The sequence below is a fragment of the Hippopotamus amphibius genome, chromosome 1 (assembly GCF_030028045.1).
Source record: "Hippopotamus amphibius kiboko isolate mHipAmp2 chromosome 1, mHipAmp2.hap2, whole genome shotgun sequence".
Lineage (NCBI taxonomy): Eukaryota > Metazoa > Chordata > Mammalia > Artiodactyla > Hippopotamidae > Hippopotamus > Hippopotamus amphibius.
The window spans coordinates 15,670,041-15,684,858 of record NC_080186.1 but is presented as its reverse complement, the minus strand read 5'-3'; the positions used below and the strand labels follow the sequence as shown (position 1 = coordinate 15,684,858).

The following is a 14,818-nucleotide window of genomic DNA, read 5'->3' as shown; positions in this document are numbered from 1 at the left end:
TTGGGCCTGGCCTCCGTTCTCCAGGGCTACTTACTCCTCCCCCTACAAGACTGCCTCCCCAGGGTTGGTCTCACCCCAGGGAGGAAGGCTAGCCTGGCCAAGGGCAGGACCACTGCCTCCACCTGGCCAAGATCCAAGGCCACCCTCCAGGATTTCTGAAACCATCTCCCCCCTTCTCTTGAGAGGACATTTTTTTGGGAGGGAGGGCGTGGTCTGTGGGCAAAGAGACTTGGTGTAAAGCGTAGGGGGCAGTTCCACAGTGGAGGGCGCCGGGAGGCTGGGGTGGGGGGAGGGGTGGTCAGTGAATACTGCTGCTCCCCTATGTCGTCCCCCAGTACTCAAGGGCATGTCAGGCGTCACCCTGAGCCAGGATGAGGCTCGGGGCCGACAACAACAGAGACCACGAGGGAGGCAAGGGCCGGGGGACCAGGAGGAGCCGTAGCGGGCAGGGCCGGGGTTGGAGGCTGTAAGTCAGGCCGGCCGGGTCTGGGGCCGCGAGTCCTGCCCCCTCGGCTCTCAGCGCGCCTGGCCCGCCCGCTCCCGGGGGCCGGCCTTCCAGCGGCGGGGCTGCGAGGGCGGCGGAGGCGCCGGGGCGCCCCGCAGGCTGCACGTCCTCAGCTCCCGGGCCAGGCTGAGCACCTCCGGCCGCTCGCGCTGGGGGGCTCCTTCCTCGCGCTCCTCCGCCTCCTCGTCCTGGTCCTCGTCCTCCTCCTGGATGCTGCTGAGGCGCGGCGCCCCGCGGCCGCGCTCGGCGGGCGCCGGCCGGTAGGCGCACTTGGCGTTGAGCAGCCGGCGCAGCGGGGCGCGGGGCACCGAGGCGGCGGCGCCCCCCGCGCGGAGGTGCTGCTGGCGCACGTGGCGCGCGTCGCTCTGGCGCTGCAGGCGCTTGAAGTCGCTGAAGGCCGCCAGCGCGGTCTGGCGGAGCAGGCGGGCCAGGGCGCGCGCCTTGTGCGCCCGCGCCAGCAGCACGGCGTGGCAGCGCAGCACCACGGCCTTGTGGCGCGCCTGGTGGCGGTAGACCCAGGCGAAGACGCGCGGGTGGCGCCCGTCCGCCGTGCAGTAGGTGATGCGCGGCAGCAGGTAGGCGTGCGCCGGCCTGCGGCCCCCGGAGCCCCCCGAGGCGCTGCGCTCGCACGGCTGCATGCGGATGCCGTGCGGCCCCAGCGTCAGCTTCATCTTGGTGCCCCCGCCCGGCCCGCAGCGCGCCCAGATCTTGCCCACGGCGTCGTCGGTGCAGCCGTCGCCCTTGGCGTGCAGGGTGACGGCGTTGCCCAAGTACCACACGGTGTAGGTCGGGTCCTCCTTGTTGAGCTCCACTTTCTGGCGCCGGCTGCGGAACACGCGGCCCAGGCGCTCCAGCGGCCAGTCGGGCAGCAGATCCGGGCAGGAGCGCAGGAAGCTGGAGAGCAGCGACGTGTAGGCGAGCCCCGGGCTCAGGCTCTTCGCCTTGCACTTGGCCTCGTCCTCCACCAGCACGAATTTGTTACGTCTCCAGGGCAGCATCGCGGCGGCGGCCAGAGGGGCTGGGGGCGCCTGGAGCTCACGGGCGTCCTGCCCGGCGGCCGGGGGAGGGGAGGGCGCGCAGAAGCGCGCGGCCCGGGGCTTTCGAGAAGCTGGGCGGCGCCGGAGACAGTCTGTGCCCAGAGATGCCCAGTGCCAGGCAGGGCTAGCTAGCTTCGCAGATGCCCGGTGCCCAGCCGGGCTGGCAGCCGAGATGGCCGGGCGGCGGCCGAGCGTACGGGAACAGCTTCCCCTGGGAGTCGCTCCAGCCGTCCGGGAAGCAAGGTGGGGCAGGGGCTGGGCGGGGTGGAGACGCCCCCCAGGCCCGCAAAGGGGGGATCCCACCGTCCCCGCCGCCCAAATTGCGGCGGCAGGGAGGTCTCCGGAGCCGGGGCTGGCGGCTGGCTGCTCGGAGGGGTAGACCGAGAGCGCGACTGCGGTGGGGACTCCTTCAGGCGTCGCGGCTCCACCTCCCAGGGCTGCCTACATCACCGGGCGGGACCGCTAGCTCTCTCGTCCCCTCCTCTCGCTCTCCTCTCTCTCCTCCCCCGCGCAGGCTAGCAGCGCTCTTCGCCCAAGACCCAGCACAGGCGCGGTGGATCGGGCTTAATCATTATTGTCGGAGGGGAAGGGGTGGAGGAGGACGTTAAGGAGTAGGAATCTCCTAAAATCCACCGGAGGGCTTTGCCAATTCACGTTTCTCAGGTCTCACTGGTGGTCTCTAAGCCCCTCTTGGAGCGTTCGGTATCCCCTTCCTCTTTCTAGGAGTCCCATTGCCCCTCACCCACAGCGCGTCCCTACCCCCGGTTCTGAGCGTGAGTTTGGGTGGGTTCCTGATGGGGCCGGCCTGGCTCACTTTACCTCCTGTCTGCACAGCAGAAAGCCTGCTGAGGTGGCCGAGCAGTGCAGTGGAAAAGTACTGTCGCTTGGTGAAGCTTTCTTCCAGGTTCTTCCAAGGTCGTGGGCCAGGCCACTGCGCCTGAGCCAGTCACCGCTCCAGCGGTCGGTAGTGGCCCTCGCCTGGACTAAAGCCGGGAGGGTACTCTTTGAGGGTGGGAACCTTCCAGAGCGGTCCTGGGTCTGTGGGAATTACAGATTAAAACCTCCTTTGGGTAAAGGGCAGCCTCCGGAGTCTCCCAGGATTAAATAGATGGCACTTCTGTTTGTGAACACGTCTCCCGTTCCCCACCACCCGCAGGGGTTTGCATTCCTTACCTTATTACCTCAGGACAGCCCAGGCTCAGATAAGCGACTTGCCCAAGGTCACAGGGCTGACAGGAAGTGGAACTGGGTCTCCACTCAGGCTTTGGTGACCCACGAGAGGGCCCTCACTCTTCTGTGGGTTCACCATATGCTGTATGTTTTCCATCCTCCCCGAGACCCTCCGGTGGGGGCTCTTACTAGGGAGGAGGTCTAGTGTACTGGGAAAGAGACACTTGTCCCTGGGTGTGGGGACACATCTCCTCTCTTTCAGGATTTGTTAAATCACAAGCTCACTAGAATTCCAGGACTGCTCTGATGGGGGCCCAGGAGCCTCCCACAGAACCAACACCCAAGCCCTTTCTGTGACTTCAGGTCATTCGGGGAGCCTTCCAGGTTAGGAATGAGCCCACAGGCTTGGGGTAGGCCAGGCCAAACCAGGTGACCTCCCAGAGTGGGAACGGTGGGAAGATGATATGTCCCACAGCCTGGCCACATTCGTCCCAGGCCAGCAGTTTGCTGGGCTCAGAATCCCTGGGGGATGGGGGTGAGGAATAAAAGCAACCCCCCTGCAAGGCTGCATCACTGAATGCTCCTAAAATGACATGCAAATAAAAGAACAGGAAATTACTTAAAATTGCAGAATCTTAGCTTTGGAGGGGGTCTCAGAGATTACTTGGTCAACTGCAGCCTCATTTTATGTTCTTTTCTTTTCTTTTCTCTTTTTTTTTGGGCTGCATTGGATCTTCATTGCTGCATGCAGACTTTAGTTGTGGTGAGTGGGGGATACTTTTTATTGTGGTGTGTGGGCTTCTCAGTGTGGTGGCTTCTCTTGTTGTGGAGCTTGGCTCTAGGCACATGGGCAGCACATGGGCTCATGCAGCACATGGGCTCAGTAGTTGCAGCATGCGGGCTCAGTAGTTGCAGCACATGGGCTCAGTAGTTGCAGCACATGGGCTCAGTAGTTGTGGTGCATGGGCTTAGTTGCTCTGCGCCATGTGCATTGGCAGGTGGATTCTTAACCACTGCACCACCAGGGAAGTCCCTATTGTATTTTCAATGTGGAAGTGTCTTTATTGCTTGTTGCTGATTATAAAAGTAATACATGCTTGTGGGGAAAAAAATCACTCCAAAAGGACACAGACGTCTCCTATTGTCCCCACCTGTAGCTATGGCCTCATTTCTCCACAAGAAAACAGGCTCTGAGAGGCACGGGGATCCACCCTCTGGATCTCACTGCCTCGGGGTCCTCTTCCCCACAAGCGTCAGGAGGCTGGCGGGAGCAGCCAGCAGCGTAGTCTCCACTTGCAAGGCTAAGATACCTCCAAGCTTTTGGGAAGGGGCAGCTCCTGGGGTTGCTAGAGTTAACATATCATGACACGGGAAGCCCAGTTAAATCTGAATTTCAGCAAAACGATCATTTCTTTAGTATAAGTGTGTCCCAAGCATTGTCTGCATTTGGTCCAGTAACTAAGCCTCCTGCCTGCTAGAGAACGAGAAGGGATGGGGTGCGGCAGGTGGAAGTGTGCTGCTCTTGGAGCCTCCCTAGCTCGCGCGTCTAGTCCTGCTTCTGTTCTGTTCCCACTGCTTTTGGAATATCCTCAGGTCGGGGACAGGGGAGGGGGATCACTCGGGACTGTGTTGAGATCAGAGTGTGGAAGGGTCTGTTTTATGTTAAGTCTAGACCACAAAGCAGCATTTGACATCATTAGCCATTTTGTTACCTTGCGGACAATTCACCTTGGCCTTTGTGGCAAGGATTCCTCCCTTCCGAAGCCACCCTGGGACCACTCCTCCCTTCAGGGGCTCCTCCACACACCCTCAGGCTTGCTGTTCTGCCTTTGGCTCTTATTCCTCTAAACTTGTTCCTTGGAAGGGCCCAGCTGCCGTAGAGCTCTCACTGTCCTTTCTATTCAGAAGACTGGAGAGGCTGGCCTGGTCTCATTCATCCAGGCAGAGTTCAAGGCTGTCTCCTCCCTTCAGCCTTCCTCCCCTTCTTTCCTGACCATGGTAGGAGCTCCTAGCTTTGTGCCAAAGCAGTATCATCACTGCTTCATAGAATGGCATGCAGTTGGATGTTTTTTTCCTTTTTTCCTTTTCATTTTTATTTCTATCATATTTATACTTGTATTAGTTGAAAAAATCAGATAACTGCCTTATAGTAGACGTATAATTAAAATTCAGTCCCTTGCTTCCTCCTTTTCCCAGTCTCAAGTCTCACTTCCAAAGATAACCCCTCTTTTACATATTTTAGATGACACTTCTGTCATGTGCCTCATTTTTAAATAACACACCTAATTCAGATTTTCCACTTTTTGAAACTTTATCTACTGCCTCCCTTCTATGGAAGATGGAGATTTGATGCCCTTTCATCTACCCCCATCCCTCACATTATTTTCCCTTCCTTCCTCTCAGTGACATCATTTTGTTGCTGTGGCATCAGTATTCAGTGTTTAAGTATTATGACTATGTAACTGTCGTTCACACCTGAGCCTTGAAATGTGTTATGATTTCAATTTTCCTTGTTGGACAACATTTTTGTTTTTCTAGAGGTATTTAATCACATTAAAAAAAAAACAAACAAAAAAACTTCCTTATGTACCCATCACTAATTCATCCCCCAACTGTCCAATGGTACCATAAAACACCTCTCTACCTGGATGAACACACCTGGTGGTCCTTCAGGTCTCTGTGTTTCTTGGAGACACCCTTCCTGAAGGCATCCTCCCTGGGCTCCAACCTGAACTGCTTACCCTACAGAGAGCTATTGTCCTGGGACCTTGTTTTATTGCCACGCTGGAAATTCCCTTTGCTTCTTTCCTGTGTTGGATCCTGTTTTCTGGATCTCTTGTTTTCTGCCTTCCCCACCCCGCCTCCAAGCCAGGATTTACTTCCTTGTTTTGGCAAAGCATATATTTCAGTAGCTTTGATTGATTGTTCTGCTGGGGGTAGAGTTCTAGATTGGAAGTAAATTTCCCTCGGAATTTTGAGGAGATGATCCATTGTTGCTGTTGAGAAGTCTAAGGACATTCTGACACCTGATCCTTTGTGTGTGCGACTTGATTTTTCTCTCTGGAAACTTTTAGGATTGCTCAGAGGTCCTAATAATGTGCATTTACTACGGGCACTTGGTGAATCTCTGAATCTGGAAATCAATCTCTTAATCTGAAAATCAATTTTGGGGACTTTTTTTGTGCTAATTTCCTCCATTCCATTTCTGTTTTTGTTTTTTCCTATTTTAGTTGGATGTTGGACTTCTTGGATTGATCCTCTAATTTTTCAAAATGTTCTTTCCAATTTTCCATTTTTAAACATGTTTATTCTATTTTCTGGGATGTTACCTCAATTTTATCTTCCAACTTTTCTCTTTGGGTTTTTTTTATGTCTCTTCTCATAATTTTTCACTTCTAAGAGCAATATCTTGTTCTTTTCTTATAGCATCCTACTCTTATTCATGGACATAATATTATCTCATATCTCTCAAAATATTAATTATAGTTGCTTTAAAATTTTTAAAAATTTTAATTATGGTAAAATACACATAACACTTACCATCTTAACCATTCTTAAGTGTACAGTTCAGTATTGTTAAATATATTCACATTGTTGTGCAACCCATCTTCAGAACTTTTTCATCTTGCAAAATCAAAACTCTGTACTCATAAAACAACTCTCCGTTTCTCTCCCAATCCATGCCCCCACAGCCCCTGACAGCTATCATTCAACCCTGTCTCCATGAATCTGACTACTGTAGATACCTCATATAAGTGGAATCATACAGTATTTGTCTTTTTGTGACTGGCTTATTTCGCTTAGCATAATGTCCTTAATGTTCATCCATGTTGTAGCATGTGTCAATATTTCCATTCTTTTTGAGGCTGAACAATAATCCATTGTATGTATATAATGTATTTTGTTTATCCATTCACCCATTGATGGACACTTGGGTTGCTTCTACCTTTTGGCTATTATGAATACGATTGTCATCAACATGGGTGTATAAATATCTCTTGGAGACCCTGATTTCAGTTCTTTTGGATGTATAACCAGAAGTGGAATTGCTGGATCATATGATAATTCTATTTTTAATATTTTGAGGAATCTTCATACTGTTCCATAGTGGCTGTGCCATTTTACATTGTACAAGGGCTCCAATTTCTCCATATCCTTACCAACACTTGTTTCCTTCTTTCTTCATTTCTTCCCTCCTTTCTTCCTCCCTCCTTCCTTCCCTCCTTCTTCCTTCCTTCCTTCTTTCCTTCCTTGCTTCCTTCCTCTTTCTTTTTTTCTTTTTTTAATAATAGCCACCCTGATGGGTGTCAGCTGGTATCTCATCGTGGTTTTGATTTGCATTTCCCTAGTTACTGATGTTGAGCACTTTTTTATGTGCTTGTTAGCTATTTGTTTATTATCTTTAGAGAGATGTCTATTCAAATCTTTTGCCCATTTTAAAATTGGGTTATTTATTTTTTGTTGTTGAATCATAGGAGTTCTTTATAGATTCTGGATATTAACCCCTTATCAGATATGTGATTTGCAAATATTTTGTCCTGTTCCTTGGGTTGCTTTTTAATTCTGTTGATTGTGCCCTTTGATGCACAGAAGTTTTAAATTTTGAGGTAGTCCAGTTTGTCTGTTTTTACTTTTGTTGCTTGAACTTTGGAGTCATATCCAAGAAATCATTGCCATATCCAATGTCATGCAGCTTTCCCTCAAGTTTTCTTCTAAGAGTTTATAGTTTTAGGTCTTATTTTTAAGTCTCTGATCCATGTTTGGGTTACTTTTGGTATATGGTGTAAGGTAAGGGTCCAGCATCAGTTTTTGCATATTGGTGTCTAGTTTTCCCAATGCCATTTGCTGAAAAGACTGTCTTTTCCCCATTGATTGGTTTTGGCACCCTTGTTGAAAATCATTTGACCATGTATGCAAGCATTTATTTCTCTCTCTATTCTATTCCATTGGTCTATATGTCTATCTTTATGCCAGTACCACACTGTTTTGATTACTATAGCTTTGTAATAAGTTTTGAAATCAGGAAGTGTGAGACCTCCAACTTTGTTCTTTTTCAGGGTCCCTTAAGAGTCCATATGAATTTTAGGGTGGATTTTTCTTTTTTCTGGGAAAAAAAAAAGCCATTGGGATTTTGATAGGGTTTGCATTACATCTGTGAATTGCTTTGGGTAGCTTTGGCATCTTAACACTGTGAAGTCTTCCAATCCATGAACATGAATGTCTTGCCATTTATTTGTGTTGTCTTTAATTTTTTTCAGGAACATTTTGTACTTTTCAGTGTTCAAATCTTTCACCTCCTTGGTGACATTTATTTCTAAATATTTTATTTTTCTTGATGCTATTGTAAATGGAATTATTTTCTTAATTTCCTTTTCAGAAATTGTTCATGGCTAGTGTATAAAATGCAACTGATTTTTGTGTGTTGATTTTGTATCTGGTCATTTTACTGAATTTATTTATTCTAAGGTTTTGTGGAATCTTTAGGGTTTTCTAATAATAGTTTTTTTTAAAGTTTTTTTTTTTTTCAGTTTCATGCATTACTCTGCTGCCTGAGTTCTTTCTCCCTATTTAAAAAAAAATTAAAAGATGTACATCTCTGACTGTCATGCTTACAGCTTTCCTCTAATGTCTGGTAATCACTGTCATCTAGCCCTATCTAAGAGGCATGAACACTGATTGGAAACTCTGTGTATGGAATGAGCAGGACTGGTTATATATGGGCCGCCTTATCCGAGGACACACTTAGCCAGCTTACAAAGAAACACTGACGAAGAATCTCTCCTTGACCAAACTTGACTCACGCTCCTCTGAATCCTTTTCTCTACTAAGCCCCCTCCTTGTCCATCCTGCATCTCCCAGTTTTAGCAGGAATCTTGTTAAGTCAGTTTAGACAGAATCCCCCACCCTGGATAGCTGATCACCTTCAACTGATATCTGATCAAATTCCTCACCCTCCCGTCATCCCCTCTGTTGATAGCTGGTCACCCAGGTTTGCCTTCAGCAAAGATCCTGTCAAGTTCGTTTAGTCAGAATCCCCTCTTAGCTGTTTTTCCTCTTAGTAATTTGCCTTCCACTGACCCCTCCTCTCCCTGCTCCTTGGCTCTAAATGCCCCCTTGTTCTTGCTGTATTTGGAATTGATCCCAGGTCTATCTTGAGGTTTCTCTATTGCAATCGTTCCTGAATAAAATCTGTTTTTATCACTTTTCTTCACCCTCCCCCGCAGAAAAGAAATCTGGTGGGTTGTTTTTTTTTTTCCACTTTAACTACCATCCAGATCTGGGTTTTTTGTTGTTGTTGTTGCTTTTTGTTGTTGTTGTTTAAACCCTCTAATGTTGAGGTCTGTAGGTTTTTTCTTTGGGGCTGGCCAGGCTCCCCCAGGGAGAACTCCTAGAGCCTCCTGCCCATGGGGGAGGGGGTGAATAAACCCAGCTGCCAGCATTCTGGGGGCAGAGGGGAGACAGGGCCTCCTGGAGGTCTCACTGATCAGTAGGCGGGCTGCCAGTTCATCTGTATTCAGGATGCTGCCTCCCTGCCCTCTGCAGTGCCTGGGGTCCTCTGTCCAGAGGCACCTTGGGTTGGTCTCCCCAGAGAGGAAAGCTCCAGTCTTCTGGTGCAGGGGTGGGGTGGGAATCTCTATGCTGCTCTGGAGCGGGGAGAGTACCTAGGGCTCTCACTGATCCTTGGGTTGTTTTGTTTTGTTTTATTTTTGGCTGCATTGGGTCTTCATTGCTGTGCACAGGCTTTTTCTCTAGTTGTGGCGAGCAGGGGCTACTCTTCCTTGCGGTGTGAGGGCTTCTCATTGCGGTGGCTTCTCTTGTTGCAGAGCATGGGCTCTAGGTGTGCAGGTTTCAGTAGTTGTGGCACAGGGGCTCAGTTGCTTAGCGGCATGTGGGATCTTCCTGGACCAGGGCTCGAACCCATGTCCCCTGCATTGGCAGGCGGATTCTTAACCACTGTGCCACCAGGGAAGTCCCTGATCCTCAGTTTTTACATCTGACCTGCTGTCACCAGAGATGTCTGATATGCAGGATTCCTGGGTTTCCTGGGCTCCTCAGCATGACATGACTTGATTCTTTCTGGGTTTCCATCCTTTCCACTCCACTGAGCTTGCTACCCCTTGTCCATGTGCCTTCCACCCTCCAACATGTTAACACCTCTCAGAGGCTGTCATCGCCTCCTTCCTTTTCCTTGTCAGTTTATGCCACTTTTGTTCCTTTAGTGTCATTTTAGTGAGGTTTGGGGAAGGAATGGGGACTTTATCTCAATTCTCCTTATTTAACGGAAATCTCTCCTCAGTACTTTCCTGATGGTTCATTATTGTGCTCAAGATTCGTGTATCGTATTCACTTGGTCTCCTTATCATTTGTTCCTGGCAATGTAAAGGTACCTCAATGCATATCAGTAGATTAATTCATCCATATTTATTTATGCATTCATTCAGCCAAATGAGGAAGTTGGACCAATCGCCATAGTTCCTTCTGATTTGGACATTCTACTGTCATAGGAATCATTTTACTAAGTGGGTGCTGAGTTCAAAACTGGACACTGTGGGAACACCTAGAGATATGTAGAGATGTGTAAGACATTCCTGTTGGAGCCAGCCTCCAACAGGTGAGCCTCCTGATGAGCCTCACCTCCTGATATTCATGCCTGCACGTGGCCCCCTCCACCCTGAATAGGGCTGACCTGAGTAATGAAAAAGATATTGTGGCTATGACATTGGGTGATTTTTTTTTTTAATATTTATTTATGTATTTATTTGGCTGTGACAGGTCTTAGTTGCAGCACTCGGGATCTTCATTGCAACATGGAGGATCTTTAATTGTGGCATGTGGGCTCTAGCTCCCCAGTCAGGGATGAAACTTGGTGGGCCCCCTGCATTGGGAGCGTGGCGTCTTAGCCACTGGATCACCAGGGAGGTCCCCGACACTGGGTGATTTCTGAGGCTAGAGCTTGAAGGACATTGTGGCTTCTGCCTTGTTCTCTCCTGATCACTCTTGCTGGCGGGAACCAGCTGCCACGTCAGGAGACACTCAAGCAGCCCTGCAGAGAAGTCCTCATGGCCAGGAACTAAGGCCTCCTGCCAGTTCATCATCCAGGAGAGGGAGCCACCTTGGAAGTGGACCCTCTGCCCCAGTCAAGCCTTCAGATGACTGTCGCCACAGCTGACATCTAGGCTGCAACCTCATGAGAGACCCTGAGCCACAACCATGCAGCCAAGAAGCTGCTCCCAAATTCCTGACCCACAGAAACTGTGAGATAATAAACGGTTACTCTTGTCTTAAGTCACTAAGCTTTGGGAGGATTTGTTGTTTAGCAAAAGAGAGTAAATACGACCCCTAGTCTGTCACACAGGCCCCCAAAGCTCTGATTGCATCCCCTCTCCCCCTGCCCAGCTTCCCTATAAGACCCTCTCTGCCTACATCTCTGAGCCTCAGCCATGCTGTACCAGCCTTCTCCCGGTGCCTCTAACCTCTGAGCACTGTCTTGCCCCATGTCCTTTCCACATGCTATTCCCTCTGGTCCCCATCCTTCTTTCTCATCTCCTCTTCCAGCCTATTCATCTTTCAAGCCATGGCTTAAAGGTCACTTCTCTTAGGGAAGTAGTTCCCTGAACTGTCCTGACTTCTTTGTTTGTGTCCTTTAAAGCATTGATCAGAATTGTCATCAGTTCATTGTCTGTGTAATCATCTACTTAATGCCTGCCTTCCTCTACTGCTAAGGCTCTAGGTACTCCGAGGGCAGGGAATGCATCTGTCTTTTCTACTGCTAACTCCACACTGCCCTGGATGGCATCAGAAACATAGTAGGTACTCAAAAGGTAGTTGCTGAATAGCTGAGTGAGATGTGTTCCCGCCATCTGACACAGTTTCCATTCTCTTCATATGAGAAAAACAGCTTAGAGTAAATTCCTAATTGATGGCAGGTCAGTACACTATTCTTAAATGACAGCACATACACTTTTATTTAAAAAAAAAAAAAAAGAAAGCCTCACTTCCGACAATGACTCATTTTGTGACCTTTGGCTGCTTGCCTTTCCTCTCTGAAGAAGGTAGATAACAATTGGTACAATGCTTCTCTTGAAGACTGGGAACTATTTTGTTTAGAGAGATTTGGGCAAGGTTTTCAATGCTTTTAAAGTACAATTTTCTTAATATCCAGGTTGTTGTAAATGATTACATAAGTGATGAATAGAAATGAACTATGATTTACCGTGTGGATGTATTTCAGTTATAAGGATGTGTGTGTGTGTGTGTGTGTATGCATGCCTTTTGGTGCTAAATTGGCAAACATTTGTGTGTGCATATTTCTTGTTAAACAAGAGTTTGCTCTAGAATACTCATGAACATCCAATACTCTGCTGCAGATTTACTTGAAGCTGTAATTGTTTTTTTTTTTAAGAGAATTTTATTATTTTTTTTTTGGCTGCTTTGGGTCTTTGTTGCTGCGAGCGGGCTTTCTTTCTAGTTGCAGCAAGCAGGGGCTACTCTTCACTGCGGTTCGCGGGCTTCTCAGTGTGGTGGCTTCTCTTGTTGTGGAGTGTGAGCTCTAGGCACGCAGGCTCGAGTAGTTGCAGCACACGGTCTCTGTAGTTGTGGCTCATGGGCTTCAGTAGTTATGGCATGCAGGCTCAGTAGTTGTGGCTTGCGGGTTCTAGAGCGCAGGCTCAGTAGTTGTGGTGCATGGGCTTAGTAACTCCACGGCATGTGGTATCTTCCTGGCCCAGGGATTGAACCCGTGTCCCCTGCATTGTCAGGCAGATTCTTAACCACTGTGCCACCAGGGAAGTCCCATGAAGCTGTAATTGTTTGACTTTGCTCGAAGCTATATTTGTTTCTAATTCATTTGACTCTATTCCTTTTTAATAATAACAAACCAATATTTACTTATGTGCCCAGAATTATGCAAAAACTTTTCCTTTATCAGAGCCAATCCTCATGACTACTTTTGGAATACAGGAACTATTATAATTCCCATTTTACAGATGAGGGAACAGAGGCTCAGAGAGGTAAAATAACTTGCCTAAGGCCACACAGCCAGTAACTGACAAGGCAATAACTAAAATCTGTATGGCATGTTCTTAACCTATGGAAAAATCGTGCATGTCTACTTGTAACTAAGAAATAAAGAAAAAGAGGAATGTGAGCAAAATTACTATCCATTCTGAAGAATTTTCAGCATAAAGGAGCCTTCAGAATAGCACTAGTCTATAATCAGATGCCCCAGTACTGAGTGGTATGAATGTAGGAGGTGAGCAAAGGTGATGGATGGAAATGTTACCTTCAGCGCACCTGTGTTCATGAGATAAGCTCGGGCATCCATCAAATTGCAGTTCAGTGCAGAGCAAACTCATGTTTGCATAACAAACAGAGCAGCCGAAACAAAGGCTGGTATTTGGATACAGCTGGATCTCAGGAATGCAGGCAAGAGGAGGCACCTGCAGCCCCCCAGGCCCTGGGCCAGAGCAGGTGGGAGCAAAGACAGGGTCAGAGGGGGGATTTCGAGGTTGGCGCCACTTTGTACGGACACTGACCTCACTGTGAATCCTTCTACTTGACCCCCTCATCTACCACGTATAGTCACTGTTTTTTTAATTTTTAAATTTTTAAAAATTGAAGTATAATTAATTTACAATGTTGTGTTAGTTTCAGGTGAATCACCTATATTTGAATCACCTGAATATATATATAAATATATATATATTTCCATTATAGGTTATTACAAGATACTGAATATAGTTTCCTGTGCTATACAGTAGGTCCTTGTTTATCTATTTTATATCTTCATTCACTCAGTCAGCTATTCGATAAATGATTTCTGACCACTGGATACACAATCACGGGGTATGGAGGAGAGCAAGGCATGCGTGGGCCCTCTCCCCTGGAGCTTACAGTTCTGTTTGGGAGAGGGCTGTGTGTTCCAGGAATATACACTACTGTTTTGCAAATAATTATTTAATTACGTGGCAAAAGGGAGGGAGCACTCTGAAAGGGGCCCCTAACTTAGTCAAGGGGATCAGAGGCCACCTGCCTGAGGAAGTCATTTCTTTAGAAACATAGAAGTGTTTCCGGGGGAGGAACTATTCAGTAATAAAGAACCAGTGTTATCATTATCTGTGGGCAATAAATCACCTGGAACATGTAGGGGCTTACCACAGTAAGAAGGATTTCATTACCTCTCCTGGTGTCTGTGGCTCAGGAATTGGGAGCAGCTCAGCAGGGCAGCTGTTGGGATGTCTCATGAGATTTCAGTCAGATGTTGGCTGGGGCTGCGGTCATCGGAAGGGTCGACCGGGGCTGGAGGGTCCACTCGGACACGGCTCACCCGTGTGCCTGGTGGGGTGCTGTTGCTGTTGGCTGAGGCCTCGGTTTTTCTTTGTGGATCTGCTTGTGTGTCCTCATGGCCTGGTGGCTGATTTTGCCCAGAGTGAACGAGCCAGGAGGCCAAAACGGAAGCTGCAGAGTGTTTCTCTGCCGTAGCCTGCAGGTCACACAGGGCCAGCCCTGATCCAGTGGGGGAGGGACTACATCAGAGTGAGTGCTGGGAAACTGGGTCGTTGGGAGGCATTTTGGAGGTGGGTTAAGGACACATCAATAGGGGTTAAATGATGGCACTCCCATGCGATGCCTTCCTGCAGCCCCCTCCAGGGAAGGGCAGTTCCTGTCCTACACCCCTAACCACTGGACCAGCAGTGGGACAGATGTCCTTGTTGCGCCCAAATCAAAATCCCCCTTTCCTCCCTAAAATCTCCCAGGTCATTAGACCACGACACCCACCGCTCCTCTTTGCTACAGCCATTTATCTACCAGCCCCAGGGGCCTTCTTTCCTAACATCTGAGCTCCTGGCTCAGGGTTCTCTGCTCCACCACTCCTGCTTAATTCTTGGTCACTTCAATGTCACACAAAGTGATCCCCCAACATTCCCACCTCCCAGTGCCTCCTCTGAGGATCCTGTCTTCCCTCCATCTCAGCACTCATCCCCACTGTCATATCCTTGACCTTGCAACCCCTACATAATGTCAATTTAAAGCATCCCACAGTGCAAGAACTTACTTTCTAGTGTCTCATCTCTAACACTGCTTTAACCCCACCTGGGCCTCCAAT

The 14,818-nt window shown here is 48.7% G+C and overlaps 1 protein-coding gene across 1 annotated transcript; it reads right to left on the bottom strand.

Annotated features, from left to right (window-relative positions):
- Positions 1-516: 516 nt before the first annotated feature.
- FAM43B (family with sequence similarity 43 member B) lies at positions 517-1,503 on the bottom strand. Its single transcript, XM_057713229.1, has one exon. The coding sequence runs from the start codon at positions 1,501-1,503 to the stop codon at positions 517-519; it is 987 nt and encodes a 328-aa protein (XP_057569212.1).
- Between the last annotated feature and the right edge of the window lie 13,315 nt (positions 1,504-14,818).